The sequence below is a fragment of the Podarcis pityusensis genome (assembly GCF_964106645.2).
Source record: "Podarcis pityusensis genome assembly, chromosome: 15".
NCBI classification, from domain to species: domain Eukaryota; kingdom Metazoa; phylum Chordata; class Lepidosauria; order Squamata; family Lacertidae; genus Podarcis; species Podarcis pityusensis.
Window position 1 is genome coordinate 34,875,885 of NC_138040.1, and position 18,650 is coordinate 34,894,534.

The following is an 18,650-nucleotide window of genomic DNA, read 5'->3' on the forward strand; positions in this document are numbered from 1 at the left end:
GCCCGTTGCTCACCTTTCTTGTACAGTGGTACCTCGGGTTACAGACACTTCAGGTTACAGACACTTCAGGTTACAGATGCTTCAGGTTACAGACTCCGCTAACCCAGAAATAGTACCTCGGGTTAAGAACTTTGCTTCAGGATGAGAACAGAAATCGCGCGGCGGCAACACAGTGGCAGCGGGAAACCCCATTAGCTAAAGTGGTACCTCAGGTTAAGAACAGTTTCAGGTTAAGAACGGACCTCCAGAACGAATTAAGTCCTTAATCCGAGGTACCGCTGTATTGGATGGGCAAGGTTCTGCCTTGCCAGAGGGACAAAATGGGCACAAGGAGCCTTGGACATTTATCGGCAGTAATTAAAATTAATATCAAATCATGTCATTGTGGGGTTTGTTTGTTTGTTTGGTTATTGTTCATTTCAGTTCAGGAACAATCTAAGCCTGTTTTCATGGTATTTTATGAAAAAAAACATTTGACACTCCTGGAAAGCAGAAGGGGTGGGGTGAGGGGAAACAACCTCAGGACATTAGTGTGAATTTCTATTTTTGTATGCCTTTTTACCTAATATGCACAGTTTAGCAAAACGATTTCTCCCAACGCCATTCATTTTGTATGCTGTCCTCATACACTTCCCCTGACTATATTCTTGTACACATTATTTGTCTGGACAGCTGCGTTGCAAAATTCAGAGAAGGGCAACTTTTGAAGGCTTGCCATGTTTCAGTTCCTACATTGCTTCAGGAAGTGTGGGTTAGAATGATTCACCCTCAAATGCAAAGTGAAATAAAATCCCCCCCCCCCCATTCCCAGCAGAGTCAGACCATTGCCCCAATATTATTTACTCTGACCAGCAGATGCTCTCCAGGGTCTTGGGCAAGTGGAGGTCTTTCACTTCTCCTTCAGAAGAGATGCCAGGCACTGAACATGGGAAGTTCTGCATGCAGAGCATGTGTCCGGTCACCAAGCAACAACCCTTCCCCCTTTTCTGTGCCTGGAATGCTGTGAATGAGCGAAAACATAACTTCAGTCCAAAGAAGAAGGTTAGGCCACAGTGGCTCCATTTTAATAAGGCATAATGGTCGATAACAGGATATGTAAGGCACATGCACCAAATATTTCCGGCTCATGATGTCGACTCGGTTTCACTTCCAGTTTACGAAAAATTGTTTGAAGAGAGGGCTTTCACGGCCTTGGGGCAAGATTTCCACCTGGAAACAGGATAAAGGTGCATGAGAAAAGGACACCCATGGCAGGCACCCATCTATTATGGGTCTCCCACTCCTTCATCCCTGAACACTGGCCATACTGGCTGGGGCTGATGGGAGCTGGAGTTCGAAACATCTGGAGGGTACCAAGTTGGATAGCCCTGGTGTAACGGTACACATAGGGACGCGGGTGGCGCTGTGGGTTAAACCACAGAGCCTAGGACTTGCCGATCAGAAGGTCGGCGGTTTGAATTCCCGCGACGGGGTGAGCTCCCGTTGCTCGGTCCCTGCTCCTGCCAACCCATTATTTTGAAAGCACATCAAAGTGCAAGTAGATAAATAGGTACCGCTCCAGCGGGAAGGTAAACGGCGTTTCCGTGCGCTGCTCTGCTTCACCAGAAGCGGCTTCGTCATGCTGGCCACATGACCCGGAAGCTGTACGCCGGCTCCCTCGGCCAATAAAGCGAGATGAGCGCCGCAACCCCAGAGTCGGCCACGACTGGACCTAACGGTCAGGGGTCCCTTTACCTTTAATGGTACACAATCATTAGCTTTATTCCAAACCCTCCCCTCTTTTCCCCGGCAATGCCAAGAAATGGGCCAAGCTGGTTCTAGGTTTGAGGGGGCCAGGGCAAGTTGCCCTCTGCTGGGCTCCCTCCTCTGGCTCTGGGCCCTGGCAGTTTTACCTTGTTGCAGTGGACAGCTGCAACGCTCTAAGCAGTGCCAACTTGTGGCGTCTTGCAGCTATTTATATTTCCCGCAATGCCTCTTCTGTAGCCTCTAATATTATGAGAGAAAGCTCTTTCTCTTTCTATACCCATTCTCTCTACATTACGGATGATTTCCTCAGCCTCTATTATGTCTACTGCCTACACCACATTTTCCCAACCAGGTTCCTTCCAGACATTTTGGACCACCACTCTCATGGGCCCACGTGATTTCCAGATAAGGCTGCATCACAGAATTGTATCAAAACATTGTGGCGCTAGGCATCTTTTCCCTCTTCAGTTTCAGTAAGAGTCTCTCTCATGCTGTTTGCCCTTTTCACTGCCAGTGCACAGTGAGTTGATGTTTTCATTGGGCTAACCCAGCACAAACTCAAGATTTTATTTTCTGGTTAATCCTCACCAACTCAGCCAACATGACTGTATATGTGAAATGAGGGTGTTTTTCAAGCATCCTTTTCAAGCATGGCGTCCTTGGGCAGCTGCCAGGGTCCTGGGACGGTCCACTACTGAAGCCTGCTCTAGGATCACCACTTAAAAAAAATATTTAAAATCTGACCTGGCACTGTACACATTGCCCGTCAACTGTGTATGGGTGCCATTTCCCACAATGCTCCAGGAGTGATGCTATGGACGAGAGGATTAGATAACTTTACGGACACAGCATATCAGTGCCTACCATAGCTGTCAACCTTTCCCCTTTTTTAAGGGAAATTCCCTTATTCCGAATAGGATTCCTTGCAAGAAAAGGGAAAAGTTGACAGCTATGGTGCCTATCAGCCTTGGAAGCTAAAAGCAATCTTCATTTCTAAAAGGCCAAAAGGCTGCCTCCATGGGAGAAAGGAAAAGTAGGGCTTGTTCCATCAGCTCTGCTGAAAGACAGGCTCCATCAGGCACCTCCTGCCCCTGAGCTCTTTCTATGCCCGCTGGTGATTTATAATAACTACTCTTCAAAAACTGGTGCCTGGGTTTCCTTTTTTCCTCTTCCCTCCCTGTCCCCTTTCCCTTGTGTGTCACATTTTTTTTTAGACTGCCTGCAGGCAGGAACTGTCTCGTTTTAATTGGCTGTATGTAAGCAGAACTGAGAGCCTTTTTGGCTTTAGAGTGCGGTGAAGGTAAAGGGAACCCTGACCATTAGGTCCAGTTGCGGACGACTCTGGGGTTGCAGCGCTCATCTCGCTCTATAGGTCGAGGGAGCCGGCGTTTGTCCAGAGACAGCTTCCGGTTCATGTGGCCAGCATGACTAAGCCACTTCTGGCGAACCAGAGCAGCACACAGAAACACCGTTTACCTTCCCGCCGGAGTGGTCCGTATTTATCTACTTGCACATGACGTGCTTTCAAACTGCTAGGTTGGCAGGAGCAGGGACCGAGTAACGGGAGCTCACCCCGTCACGGGGATTCGAACCGCCGACCTTCTGATCGGCAAGTCCTGGGGGGGGGAAGGGGGGTCTTCACCTGAAGCACATTGCATGTTTGTTTCCCCACACCTGCAAACCCCCCCACAGCTCCTCTTCACAAAGATGTCGCCTGCATACATGCAAAAGCTGTCTCAAATGTGCACACCTCAAGCTTAACGATGGCTTTCGTTTTCAAATCAGATAGAAGGAGGTTTGAGGGTAAATGCATCCAGCAGCAGCATTCCTCAATAAACTACAGGATAGATGTGGGTTGTGGCTAACGTCATGTGTGCGTGGCCTCAAATGTCCGTGGTGGGAGCGCACTGGAATCAGAGTAAATGGCAATGAAATTGCCATTCATTGCCTAAGTTTGGGGATATATATTCATTGCCTAAGTTTGCTTGCTTACCTGTGTGTTCAGGGGATACTTCATCTGAGTGATGAAGTCCTCAGCTACCTTCAGGGCTGCCTGTTGTTCTTGCTCATTTGCTCGGAGGCCTTTTTGAGGAAAGATGGAAAAGGACAGGTCAGAAGAGCTGAGGGAGAGCATGTCTAATGCTGAGCAAGCAAAGAAGAGCTGGTGTTTACTTGGAAGGATGGGGGGGACTAATATTCTTAGGAAGAAAGAAAACCTTCTCCTAAATCTGAACCATCTGTCATTAAACCATCATGGCTTCCTCCAAAGACTTCTAGGAACTGTGGTTTGTTAAGGGTGTTGAGAATTGTTAGGAGACCCCTTTCCGACTCACAGAGTCCCAACACCAAGTGTTGAGGCTGTTCGCATAGCAGTATGTTGCGTGTCTCACCTTTCCAAACGTAGATTTTCCCACATAACCCATTGTCCAGGATGAAACAATCATCTGTGATGAGCTGGTCCTGAGGGAATGGACTGGACTCTGAGACCTTAGTCAGGCTCATTTTCCCCGTCATGTCTGATACCTGGGAGATGAGAAGAAAAGAGGAGCAAATGCCTTCGTTGACATCAGACCATTCATGTGTGGCAGGACTTCGAGATGGTTGGACCTACTTTGTTTATTACTGGAACCCTAGGATCCACCAAACAGAGCAAAGTGCCCAATGGCAGCTGGGATGGTGGTGGAGCTAGATACAAAATGGCAGCTGGGAAGTAATGGGATAGCCAGAGCAACAGCTGACTGACACGTTGTCATTAGATAGCATTCCAGACTCTCCGTCTCCCAGCGAGCCTTAAAAGTAGGAGAGCAAAGAGCTCAAAGACAGAGGGCAGGTAGCAGCACCCATAGAGGAGATGACGAGAATGATGAATGAGGAAGTGGGAAAGACGGGGGTGGTGGTGGAGATTCACTTGGGACAACGCCGTTATCCAAGAGGCTGGGTTCTATAGCCTCTCTCTGTAAAGTTTGAAATAAAAAAGGACAGTAAGAAACTTTCCCTTGTCTTTATACTTTCCTGGGCAACTATCCAGGATCTGCTAACAGCAGCCTGACAGGTTGTTACCTTATAAAGTACAGCGGCAATTGCATTTTTCCGATCAGCCATGACATCTTCCTCTGGACTGCCCTCTTTCAGAGCTGGTTTAGGACCCAGGACCTAGAAAAAGACAGCGGCAGGTAATGCTGATACCCAGCTTCCAGACGTTTCATTTCTGGGCTCAGAACCCCACCTCTGTGCTTTGCTTGACAATTACAAAAGGATGAGTCGCAGTGGCAGAGAGGTGGTCTTCTGTTCAATCCCTAGCAGGAGAGAAGGAGGGGTGGGATCCTGGAGACAGTACTAAACTAGATGGACCAATGGGCTGATCTAGTATAAGGCAGCTTCCTAAAGTTGGGGAGAACATTGTTTGCACACAGAAGGTTCGGGTCCAATCCACTGCATCTCTAGTGTTGTTGTTTGTGAAGGATCCAACTCCCATCAGCCCCAACAAAGCATTGCCAATGAGGAGGAATGATGAGAGTTGTAAATCAAACATATCTGGAGGGCCACCAGCTCCCCACCCATGAAATAGCAGATAATAAGAAAGGCCCTGCTCTGCTTCAGATGTTGGAAAGATGCTACCAGCCAAAGTAGACAATATTGAGCTGGGTGGACAGACAAAGCAGCTTCTTATCTCCTTTGTCCACACATGAAGGTCATTGCCAGATGTTGCAGTGATGAGGTGTTCAATAGACTCTTAGGGTACCTCAATACCTGTTTGGTGCGCCCTGTTGGGAGACCACTTCCTTGATCCTTTCAATATGAAATTAAGAAGCCAAAACACAACCCATATCTCAGACCCTCCTCTGGCAGGGGCTTTTATGTCCCACCAAACCAAGACAGGTCCCAGCTCCAGCTTGATGCCGAGAACTTAGTCAATGCCCATCTGCTTCCTAGACACCAACCCACAGCTTCCCCAAAACGTTTGCCTCTCTTGCAAGGAACTTACCGCTATCATCTCAGCCGGCTCTTCGCCATCTGCAATTATCTCCACTTTGGCTTTCCCCTTCCTCTCGCTATCCCGAATTGCTGTTGCTAAATCCCGGGCTTTGTTGCGCTCTAGGATGTTGGATTTGCTGCCACACCAAGTGAAGATGTTCTGAAAGGAGAGGCCAAGAGGAGAAACCTTCTCAATCCATGTGCGGCCAGAACACCTTGCCCCACGTCCACCCCACATAAATAAATAAATACATAAATAAAAATTATATCCCACCCTCCCCAGCCAAAGCCAGGCTCAGAGCGGCTAACAACAGCAAAATAATACAGCATTCTAAAATCAATTCATTATAAAATCAGTTCAAATCAAATTGATGGCAACCATTGGGCTAGAGTTCTGTGAGGATTACCAAAGGAGGGGGTCAGGCTGTGCCCTGGCCAAAGGCCTGGTGGAACAGCTCTGTCTTGAAGGCCCTGCGGAAAGATGTCAAGTCCCGCAGGGCCCTAGTCTCTTGTGACAGAGCATTCCACCAGATTGGGGCCACAGCCAAAAAAGCCCTGGCCAGCCTAACCTCTCTGTGGCCCGGGACCTCCAAGATGTTTTTGTTTGAAGACCATAAGGTCCTCCGTGGGACATACCAGGAGAGGTGGTCCCGTAGGTACGAGGGTCCTAGGCCATATAGGACTTTAAAGGTTAAAACCAGCACCTTAAACCTGATCCTGTACTCCACCAGGAGCCAGTGCAGCTGGTATAGCACCGGGTGAATGTGATCTCGCAGCGAGGACCCCGTAAAGAGTCTCGCCGCGGCATTCTGTACCTGCTGGAGTTTTTGGGTCAGTCTCAAGGGCAGCCCCACGTAGAGCGAGTTACAATAATCCAGTCTGGAGGTGACCGCCGCGTGGATCACAGTGGCTAGGTCAGGGCAAGAGAGGTAAGGAGCCAACTGCTTAGCTTGGCGGAGGTGAAAAAATGCCGCCTTTGTTATAGCTGCAATCTGCGCCTCCATGGAAAGGGAGGTGTCGAAGATTACACCCAGACTCTTAATGGACATCCAGAACACCCACTGTGATCCTACACAAAGGTGCACATTTCTTTCCGCCCAATGTTCATAGTTGTGCACTCTCCCAACTAAAGATGTTTGAGAATTCTGTTGGAAATGGAAACAGGAGCGAGACTTGCTGCAATTCTCATTTTTGTCAGGGGTCAGTAATGAAAATGACCCAAGCGAGTAGGAGCATATGCTGTCGTTTTCTTAGTTTGTAAACATCATATAAATAATTACATTGTTTTCTGTATTGTCTTTGATGCTTCCCTTCCACTGAAATTGATTTATGCTATTAATTGCATCAGTTTCAGATATAGCAAATAGCTAGACAGACTATGTAGGTCTTAGGGGAAGCTGAATTGCAGTGGAAAGTGCTCTGACATCGATGAACACAGAACTGGGATGCAAAGAGCTGTCTCCTTCCATCCCTATTCACAGGGCATTAGCAGAACATGCTAGCCCATATTCCAAACTTGTATGTTCCCCCCCACTTCCCCACAGCACCATCAATGTTATGTACTGAAGTTCTCACCCTGGGCCAGCAGGGGGATACTGTAGATAGTTATGCAAATAAGGGATTGAAAGTGACGTTCAGTGATTGGATAGTTTTAGTAAATTGTTACAGTTACATTGTACTGGAGCTCTATATAAGCAGGCTGACTGAACCCTTCAGTTCAGTTCTGTCCTGGCCTGTGAATAAACAAGAGCTGTTTGAAGCATCGCTGTGTTGTCTGATATGTTCACCCACAACTTAACAATCAACATTGTCCATGATGGAGGCAATAATGTTTCTGAAAACCAGTTGCTGGAAACTGCAGGAGGAGAGATTGTTCTTACACACCGGTCCATCTTGTGGGTTTGCCAGGGGCATCTGGGTCACCACTGTGAGAACAGGATGCTGGACTAGATGGGCCACTGGCCTGATCCAGCAGGATCCTCTTATCCTCTTAACATTATATAATTTATGTGCCACTGAAATGCCAAAATAGTGGTTTGTGTGCGAAAAACAAATGGAGAAAACATTAAGAGATAAGCAACCGAATTTAACACCCACCCACATACTCACACCCCATGAAAATGTTAAAACATAAACGTTTGTAATTAAAATACAGTGGTACCTTGGGTTACAAACAGTCCTACTTTCAAACGCTTCGATTACAAACTGGGCAAATAACTATTATTATTATTATTATTATTATTATTATTATTATTATTAATTTTTTATTTATATCCTGCCCTCCCCAGCCGAAGCCAGGCTCAGAGCAGCTAACAACAATAAAAGTAACGCAATTTACATAAAATCACAATCAATTAATTGAAATTTATTCTAAAATCAACTCATTCTAAAATCAATTCATAGTAGGTGCTCAGGGTTGCGAACTTTGCCCCAGGATACGAACGTAATCTGCTTCCGGGGCCACGGGAGGCCTATGTAGGGAATGCGTGTTGCGGGTTAAGAACCCTTCAGGTTAAGAATGACTTCCGGAACGAATTAACCCGAGGTACCACTGTATGCAAAAAAACCCACCAAAACCACACATTAAAAACAACACAGCAATTATAAATAGGAGACACAGGTCGAGAGAGGCTTCCCCTCCTCCTCTTTTCAGGCTCACCTCTCCTAGATCCAGGATGAAGCAGTCGCCGGTGTTAAAACTAGCCCAGCTCAGTTCTTTTTCAGTGGCCCGGATATTCTTTTTCCCCTTCACCTGGTAGAGTTTGCGGATGGGGCTGGGTTGCTGGCTGGCCTGGGTTCTGTTAAAGGCCGATTCCACACCTCCTTCCTGTGGAGCACAGACAAAAGAGGTTTGAGGTCTACAAGGAAGCAGGAGGATGCTGGAGTTTGGGGTGGTGAAGGGGATAGGTTCCTTGAGATAAGCTGTTTATTTGTTTATCGCAAGAGGCAGTGACTGGCCTGAGGTCACCCAGGGAGCAAGCAGGGATCCAAAACCCTGGTCTCCAAGGTCCAACACTCTACTACACCACACTATTTTATGTCTTTTAAATTCCAAATTATCTAATGCCACATTCTAGCCTTTTTAAAGAGGCAATTTCTGAGTCGTTTACAGGTGGCACTGCTGTTACACTATTCCATCCACCCTGAATTTGGCAGATTTGGCTAGAATAAGGGTACTGCTTTCCATAGTTTTGTACGTTGTGGTTTTTGTGATATTACTAGACCACAGAAGAAGACCAGCTCCTGGTCAAAATGTATCCGTTGTTTGTCATTTCTTCTAGAGAAGTGTTTCCCAACGTTGGGTCTTCAGCAGTTTTTGGACTACAACTCCCATCATCCCTAGCTAGCAAGACCGGTAGTCAGGGACAATGGGAATTGTGGTCTGAAAACAGCTGGAGACCCAAGCTTGGGAAACACTGCTCTAGAACAACCTTTGCCCCCTTGGACCCCTCCAGGTGTTTAGACTAAAACTCCCATCAGCCCCAGCCAGTGTAGGGAGTTGTAGTCTGAAACATCTGGATGGTGCCAGGGTGGCAAAAGGCTGCTGTAGACACACAAGAAGCTGCTTGCTTTTAAGGTTTGCGATTGTAAGCTTTGTCATATGAGTTTGTGCGGTATTTGTGAAATTTGTTATTTACTTACTTTGATTTCGCACACCCAGTGCTCCACCCCAGGGGCACTCAAGGGTATGCAGTATGACCACTAGGTACAGTCGTGGCCGACTCTGGGGTTGCGGAGCTCATCTCGCTTTATTGGCCGAGGGAGCCGGTGTACAGCTTCCAGGTCATGTGGCCAGCATGACTAAGCTGCTTCTGGCGAACCAGAGCAGTGTACGGAAGTGTACTTTGACGTGCTTTCGAACTGCTAGGTTGGCAGGAGCAGGGACCGAGCAACGGGAGCTCACCCCGTCGCGGGGATTCGAACCGCTGACCTTCTGATCACCAAGTCCTAGGCTCTGTGGTTAACCCACAGCGCCACCCGCATCCCTAAGGGTATGCAGTACTAGCACCCTTTTTCCCCTACAAGAAAAACACTGTGTACAGCCCAACTTTTCTGTTTCTCTTGAGCATCTTTATGGCCTGCCTGCCCTCCAAAGATGTCAAGGTGGCGGATCTGGGTTTCTTGTCCTCCTCATTTCATCCTCACAACATCCCTAGGAGGTAGGTTAGACTGAATTACTGCTTCTCATATGCCTGGCTTTCAATCTGAACTTAGCCTGATCTTTTATTCCTCTTCCTTCCCTCCCCCTCCCCTTTTTATGAAGATTACCTGCTCTGGGATCCCACAGCTAATTCTCCCCTGGTCTCCTTGCTGGCCCAAATAGGACTAATTTAGCCAGCTAGCCCTGGTGATCATCTAATGTTTATTGGATGGATTTCCCCCCTAAACTGATTTTTGAATTCTGAATTTATTGTTATTCACGTTTTATACTGTATTTTATAGGGACGCGGGTGGCGCTGTGGGTTAAACCACAGAGCCTAGGACTTGCCGATCAGGAGGTCAGTGGTTCAAATCCCCACGACAGGGTGAGCTCCCATTGCTCTGTCCCTGCTCCTGCCAACCTAGCAGTTTGAAAGCATGTCAAAGTGCAAGTAGATAAATAGGTACCGCTCCAGCGGGAAGGTAAACAGCGTTTCCGTGCGCTGCTCTGGTTTGCCAGAAGCAGCTTAGTCATGCTGGCCACATGACCCGGAAGCTGTACGCCGGCTCCCTCGGCCAATAAAACAAGATGAGCGCCGCAACCCCAGAGTCGGTCTCGATTGGACCTAATGGTCAGGGGTCCCTTTACCTTTACCTTATTGTATTTTATGCTGTTTTTTGTTGCATCAATTAAGTGTTTTAAATTTGTTGTTAGCCGCCCTGAGCCCAGTTTTCTGAACTGGGAAGGGCGGGGTATAAAAAATTATTATTATTATTATATTTATCCGGCCTGGGCAGATAAATGTGGAACAAATGAGCACGTGATTTGTTGCCTAAGCTTTCTTTCATAAAGTGACTGTGCTCACGATTGGCAGCGGTGCTCCCAGGTGATCAAAGCAGCAACCTGAAAAACTGGTTAGGTCAGGCCTGTCTTACCTGGTATTTGATGCCGTGGGGGAAGTACTCCATGAAAATGTCAGACTCATTGCCCTGCACCTCCCGGTACTGGATAGGTTTTTCTTTCAGGAAGAAGTTGAGGTTGGTGGAGAGCAGAGCGCAGGCTCCCTGCTCATCTCGGGAGGAGTTCTGGCCTGGGTGACAGGGAGAGAGCAGTTATTTGATAGGAATCGTTCCAGCTCCATTTCTGATGGATATTCCCAGGATAATTCTCATGTATACCACTCCCTCAAATAGCAAACTTGGGTGTTGAGCACTGACAGAAATGAGACCAAAATAGGGCCACTGGAAAACAAGAGAGTAGCATGAGCATGCTCAGATAAACCTTCAGGACTGCAGAAGTTCAAAGGGAGCATTTGAAAAACCCCAAGGGGGAGGCAACAGCTCATTGAGAACTAAGAAGAAGTTGGAGGAAAAAGTCCTGTTACACAAGCATAAATTCTTGTGCTGACAGGACATGTTGGTTGGACGCTGCCTAATAATAATAATAATAATAATAATAATAATAATAATATGGGAGAGAGATTTCCCTAAACTCCAATAGGTACAACCTGTGTCACACATGTCAAAGTGTCTTAAGCTCTAGTGTTGCCAAAAACAAAACAAAACAAAACAAACAGCTCAGCAACTTTTTGGGCGATCTTGAAATATGGCAACCCTATAAGATCACTTTTTTTCATATCCTGATGTGTGTCACTTCCTCATGTTTTAATATTTGGCTCAAGAGAAAGTGCGGATGGAGGCTGCTTTCCTACTGAATCAGCCCACAGATGGGTTCTGCATATGGATAATTCGTCTCATCTCTGCCAAGCCTTGCTGCTTACCAATCCAGATGTGCACACTGGACTGCTCATCAGGTCCATTGTGAAGAACCAGGTAAGAATCCCCAGAGTAGAAGATGCCTTTCATCTCTTCTGGTACCGACACAGGCTTCATCTTCTCCACTCGCCAGATGTGGAGGCCTGGCTCCTTTACCGAAGCATCGAAGGGTGAGCCACTGCCATGCAAAAAAGGAAGAAAGCAATGGATTGCAAGACAGAAGGGCCAGGATAGGATGAGACCAAAGGAACAGGCAGTAAGATGCAAGTAGAGAAGTAGAAGTGAAAAGAAAGAGAGACTTCAAAGAGGACAAGATGAAAAGGGATGGATCAGCGTTGGGGAACCTGTGCTCCTCCAGATGTTGTTGGACTACAACTACCCATCATTCTTAATCATTGACCATGATAGCTGGGACAGATGATGTTGGAAGTAGAACAGCAGGGATTATTCAGTTTGTCACTTAAGGGTTAATTCTGTTGACAATCTGGCAGATGAAGATGATGGACTATATGGAACTTGCCGAACTGACTGGGAGACTCCAAGACCAGAGAGAAGAGACAGTGGAAGAAGATTGAAAGAAATCTAAGGAATATTTGAAAAAAATGTTAATATTTAAATCTTAGAATAGCGTTGGAAGTGGATATAGGCTGTAGGGTTAGAAGTAGAAGATAGTGTATTTTAAAACAGTATTATTTGTAAGTGATAAAATGTGAAGATTTTTATGGTTAAAGTAAGCGTGATAAAAAAATGGATAGAAATTATGATATATGCAAACTGCTAAAGATGAGGTAAAATTAAAATCACATAGTGGGGACTTGGGGAAGCCCACCTAACAATGTTTAGAAAAAATAAGGATAAGACAAGAATTATTGTTTGTTTTTCTGTTTGTGTTGTTTATTTGTGTTATAAAATGAATTAAAAAAATTGGGGGGGGGGGAATAATTCTGTTGACAGTCAGCCGACCAGGGGGTGATGGAGGAACTGTGCCTTGCAACCAGTCAGAATGGCATGATCCTTGCTGCGGTCATTTGTGCTCTGTCTGTGTAGTTCTGAGGGAGTATGCCCTACTCTGAACAAGGCCTGTAAATAAGGCAAGAAATCTTTGTTTCTTTCTTCCCATCTTATTTACTGCTTTTTTGTTGTTTACCCAATAAAGTATTATCAGTTTCTTTTCTCTCTGGACTCCATCTGCATTGTTCAAGTAACTCTGATACCAGATGAGAGCTGGAATCAAACTATGACTGGATGAAGACACACACACACACAAAAAAAGTTTCAGAAAAACCTAATGGGAAATCACGTTGGAGAAAGACAGAACTCCACAGCGCCATCAGGTGTCACAGTGTTAGAAAGCATTTAAAACCCTTTTTCTTTACTAATGTAGCTGAATCACAGGTCTGGAGAAGCAACATTTCTCTGCCCTTAAGATACAAGGTGAATCCAGGTGAGGAGAGAGGATGAGGGAGGAAAGAGGGAAACCAGACTGTTTACACGATGCATGTTGGGATCTACTTTGTTGTTTGTTTAATTACAACAACAACAGCAATCTTTATTACAGTCCAGAGACCCAACAAATCGTTACAAAGCAGTACACAATTCATACAGCCTACCTCCAAGTTAAACAAGCATTTTGTTCAGAATAATAGGGATCAGTGGTTCTTGCAACCACCGATAAAAACTTTGCCACTGCTAATGTTCTAGCATTTGTCCGGTCTTCCAATAGGAACCTGACATAGTGAGCCTCTGATTTTCCTGGGAAAGGTACCAGCAAGGGTAGTATCAGTTCAGCCCTGGCTTGCTCATATTTTGCACAGTGCAACAAAATATGTTTTATGGAATCGATGTCTTGAGCACACGAGCAAAGTCTGTCCTGGTAGGGAACTCCTCTCAACCTGCCATCCAACACTGCAGAAGGAAAGACGTTTAGTCTGGCTTTGGTGAAAAGCCTTCCATAGTTTGGTACTGTCAGGTTTTTAATGTAAGATGTTAACTTAAAGACATGCCCATATTGTACTCCTACTGCCAGCGGACTACAGACTGTGTGTGATCGAGATCGCAAGTGTTTAATTAGCATCTCAAGGTCCTTGAGCTGGAGTCAGATGCAAAATGGTAGCACAGTGGTAATAGAGCCAATTACCTTCTGAACCTCAAACTTGGGAACCTTCCACTGAGGAACAAACTATGGGTGCTTCCTAATGACCTGTTTATTGAACATTCATCCCAATTTGTCTGCAGGAAGATTTGATTAGTATTTCTTCTGATTTGTTTGCAGGGAGGTTAGATGACATTGTGTCAAACATTCCACATTTTCCAGGGCATTTCCACATCATTTTCCTTATTGCAAGAAGTCCAGTATTTCGGGGGAGTGGGTTTGTTGCGCAAGACCTCCCAACCAATTATAATTGTGCGACTTAAATTTACCCGGTTTGTGATTCCATCCCACCCGAAAAGAGCAACAGTCTGGGAGTGCCCTACATAGTAAACAAGCTTTTTAATATTATTTTTATTTTTAAAAAGGTGTTTAAACTAGCCGATTTTACATTAAATAAAACACAGTTCCAGGGAGCCTGTCTGGAACTGTCTGGAACTGTCTGGATGGGCAGTGAAAAAAGTTCATTACCTTTTGGGGATTGCTGTGTACATGGTTCCGGGATCTGCAGAGAAAGAAACATTTCAGGGTTATCACGCTTGGAACAGAGTAGTCCACCCACAGATTGCTATCTCCCTGAATGAGACAGAGGGGACATAGCTCAGTGAGAAGTGCAAGGAGAATATCGAAGGTTGACTGTTGAATCAGTGGTGCGGTTAAGCAATTTTTGATTTTGGACCACATGTCTCTTTGGGTGCATTTGAGATGACAATGTGTTATCAAATATTGGGGGGGGGGGGAGAACCCCACATCCTTCCCTACATTCCCTCTTGCATGTTAAGATCAGCAGGGGGTACCTTCTCATAGTTCATTTGCCCTTGAAAGCTCAGGGACGGCCAACCTGGAACAGGGCCTTCCTTGTGGCAGCCCCTTAGCTGTGGAATTCCCTACCTACAGAGTTGTGCCTGGTACCTTCACTATACAGCCTTTGTCAATTTCTGGAGATACAGCTCTCTTACTGGCCTTTGACACCTAACAGATACAGTATATACAGTATGTGTAAGTGTAAACTGGTTGCAAATTGTTTCAACTGATATTATAGGTAAAGGTAAAGGGAACTCTGACCATTAGGTCCAGTTGTGGCCGATTCTGGGGTTGCAGCACTCATCTCATTTTATTGGCTGAGGGAGCCAGCGTACAGCTTCCGGGTCATTGGCTGAGGGAGTCAGCATGACTAAGCCGCTTCTGGCGAATCAGAGCAGTGCACGGAAACGCCATTTACCTTCCTGCCATAGTGGTACCTATTTATCTACTTGCACTTTGATGTGCTTTTGAACTGCTAGGTTGGCAGGAGCTGGGACTGAGCAACGGGAGCTCACCCCATCACGGGGATTTGAATTGCTGACCTTCTGATCGGCAAGCTCTAGGGCTCTGTGGTTTAAACCACAGTGCCACCCACGCCCATATATATATATATATATATATAAAATTTCTGTTTGTTACAATATTGTAGCTTTATATTATTGTAATTGGGACCTAATAGTGAAGACCTGGTAAGAAATCCAATTGATACTGATGATACAACTGGAACATCCCAGGTTCCCCATCCTTGGTTGAGTCTCTTTCTTGATCTTCCTTCCTTCCTCCGTTATGTAAAATATTCTGTGCAGCATGGAATACCCGGCCACTAATGTAGAGACATTGCTGGCAAATAAACTTATGGAAAGAAGTGAGGGCCACTGGCTCAAAGGGCTATCTGATGGGAATTAGACAACTTCCCGGAGTATTGGTTTACTTCAATTAATTAATTCATCATTTATTCATGAATCGCTTCCCATGAAACATCCCAAAGCGATTCAACAATTAAAAAAACCCCCATCCACAATAAAAACATATATATAAATACAGTTCCTAGCCCGATGAAGAAAAAAGCTGGGATAATAAATCTCCACTGGTTGGAGAAGGTAGGTCCAAAAGGCACCAAAAAGACAAATATGGCCCTGTCTGTGATATAATGAGAAGGAGTTCTGAAGGGTGGGTTTCACCACACTAAAAGGTCCCATAACTATATCATACAGAACAGGCTTCCTGATATGATGGTATCTGAGGTGGCCTTCTCTCCTGCAGAGTGCAGTGATCAGTTGGGTACACAGGGGATGGCATTTTAGGAATCCTGCTTCTGAGCTGTATAAGGCTTTGGGTACCAGAGTTAGCACCTTGAACTTAGCCCAGCAAGAAATCGGCCACCAGCGTGCTTTCAGCAGTGCTGCAATATTCTGCCCCAATGAGCTGTCAGAACATGCAATTTTGCACTAGGTGCAGCTTCTGGGTCAACCTAAGGGGCAGCCCCACAGAGGGTGCACTGTGGCAGTACAGCCTGGAGGTTACTAGCACACAGATGACAGTGGCCAGGTTTGTTTGTGATCACTGGCTAAGATGGCTAAATGTCAAGGTCAAGGGGAGCATTTTTGCACTCCATTGGGGGGGGGGAATGATCTTCCTACTACCCTTCGAATTTCCTTGAAGCATTTGACTGGTTGCCGTGGGAGGCAAGACTCCGGGCCAAAAAGACCTTGATCTAATTCAGTAGGGCTCATCTTCCTAAGTCCTCGTTTAAGTACTGCCTTTCAGTCTGCTGAAGCAATTTATTTGCAAAGTTAGCAGCCAGCTGTGGCTGATCATGTCCCAGTGGCATGGAAATGACTCAAGCAGCCAGCCTTGGGTTTTGTAATGCGCTTTAAGCTCGGAAAAGTATGCTTAAGTCACATGCCACCCATTGCCACATTGATAGCTTCTGATTGGGGGGGTGCCAATCTGTTGCAATGGGGAAGGGCAGTTGGGCCAGTTGATGTTAACTTCCCCATTTTAAAGCAAGCAAGCTCTCAGCTGGAACAGATGCCTAGATCAGGGGCAGATCTCATGCTCTGTGCATTGTATTCAGGCAAAGATCCTCTTCACACCTAATAGGGGAAGGGTCTCTGGAGGCTGACACATTAGGGCAAAACTCTTTCTCTTCATCTCCTACCTGATCCTTTTAATGCAGCTGGGAAAGGCCTCAAGGAATAGGAACGAAGAAAACTGGTCCCACTTGATCCCATCTGCAATGGGCTAAGAGGCTCCTCTTGTTCCAAGCTACTGTTTGGAACTGGGGATATACTGCAAATTGTTGCAGGTCCCCACTTGTTTCGATCTTTTCTGAAAACGGGGAAGCTGTGATGAATCAGCCAGCCACAAAAATGGAAATACAGATGGAGGTTATGCTAGTACTTGAATTACCAGGGGCAGAGAAATGACAGGGGTGGGCAGCCCCCTTTTTGTGATGGTCCCATTAGCTACTGTTTTTAGAAAGCTTAAAGGAGGGAGGAATGATTGACTACAACTGAAAGGAGTTGCAGGGTGGCTTTCGCTCTGTAAGACGCACCAGACCATAAGATGCACCTAGTTTTTGGAGGAGGAAAATAAGAAAAAAAATATTCTGAATCCCAGAAGCCAGAACAGCAAGAGGGATCTCTGTGCAGCGAAAGCAGCGATCCCTCTTGCTGTTTTGGCGTCTGGGATAGCTGCGTAGCCTGCATTCGCTCCATAAGACGCACACATATTTCCCCTTACTTTTTAGGAGTGAAAAAGTGAGTCTTATAGAGCAAAAAAATATGGTAAATTGCCCCACCCTAGACACACACACACCTTTCCCCTCAGAATATTGACTGAGGATTTGCTGAAGGAGGGAGGCGTTGGATGCACCAAACATTTAAAGTGCACCCCCTGCAATGAATCCTGGGAACTGTAGTTCACTCCCCCCAGAGGTACAATTTCAAGAATGCTTGACAAGCAACTGTTCCCAGGATTCTTGCGGAGGGATGTGCAAGGTGTTGAGAGACAGAACAAAGCGGCCAGGAACTGCTTGTGCAAATTCAGGCGGGCTGTTTGCAAATATCTTTGCCTGCAAGCCTAATCTTTTCCACAGCCACCCCGGCACAAGCAGCCTTCCAGCCCTAGCTTAAGTTTTAAACATCTGCACGGCGCAGGAGACGAGGTTTGCATCCACTCACCAAGACGGGTCCACTCCCCGGCAGCCTCTGCTAAAGCAAAACTTTTCAGAAGAGGGGATGTAATGTTAGATTTCCTGGGCGGGGACTTTCCTGTCTATTGAAGCTTTTCATTGCCTCACTTCTTTCGTGGCTGCAGGGGAAAGGGAAAAAAATGCGGTCGAGGAGATGAGTGACTCACTTCACTTCTGATCTGCCATCATTCTGCTCTTCCTGTCCTGCGTCCTTGGGCTTTGCTTGCTTTGCTGATGCCCTTTGACCCTGCCAGCATCACTTTGCCATAGGGCAGCCGCGGACAGTGGTCAAGGGCACCTCGAACAATGTCCAGCCGCAAAGCCTTGTTGTTTGCTCGAGCACAGACTGGGGCTCGCCTCTTTATGCAGGCCACCAAAGTGGAACAGTTACAAACATCCTGCAATTTTTATGCTGGGAAATGAGACACTTCTCCCTCGCAAAGCCAAGAGCGGAAACCCAATCGGCTCGCGTTTCAGGTCTCCTCTTTAAGCGTCATCACATTCCAGGGTTGTTGGTTTTTGGCACACCTATATTCCGACCCGAGCCCCACCGTAGATAACATGAAAATATTTACAGAGAGCCCGTGGACATAGCCAAGAGGGGGAATATTTTATTGAAAATATTATTGAAAAAAATGAAAGTACTCAATAATCTGAGGTTCTGTGTCCCCCCCCCCCAGCAGAAACCTGCTCCCCACAATGTCCTATTTATTTTTACCTGTGATTTCCCAGGAAAAACTCAACAACTTTGGCTGCCCCCCCGCCCCATGAGAGAGCCTGGTCAAAGACACCACCAGGACTCATTCATCGCCTCGGGAAAGTTGACTTATGTTTCAGTAGTTCCTGCTCACACAATAAACTAGA

At 46.2% G+C, this 18,650-nt stretch overlaps 1 protein-coding gene across 6 annotated transcripts; it reads right to left on the reverse strand.

The window, feature by feature from the left end:
• Positions 1–1,037: 1,037 nt before the first annotated feature.
• Positions 1,038–18,122, reverse strand: CAPG (capping actin protein, gelsolin like). 6 transcript variants are annotated; one of them, XM_080982576.1, is made up of 10 exons: positions 17,954–18,122; positions 14,258–14,291; positions 11,643–11,815; positions 10,798–10,952; positions 8,381–8,548; positions 5,732–5,881; positions 4,807–4,899; positions 4,137–4,269; positions 3,740–3,828; positions 1,038–1,209 (listed from the first exon to the last, which is right to left on the reverse strand). In XM_080982576.1, exons 2-10 carry the CDS (start codon positions 14,278–14,280, stop codon positions 1,144–1,146), a joined length of 1,050 nt encoding a protein of 349 aa, XP_080838702.1. In that variant the 5' UTR covers positions 14,281–14,291; positions 17,954–18,122; the 3' UTR covers positions 1,038–1,143. The 6 variants fall into 6 exon arrangements, with proteins under 6 accessions (XP_080838702.1, XP_080838700.1, XP_080838701.1 ...); XM_080982574.1 differs by lacking the exon at positions 17,954–18,122 and adding an exon at positions 17,776–17,920; XM_080982575.1 differs by lacking the exon at positions 17,954–18,122 and adding an exon at positions 17,776–17,885 and having other exon boundaries at positions 14,258–14,294.
• Positions 18,123–18,650: the final 528 nt, after the last annotated feature.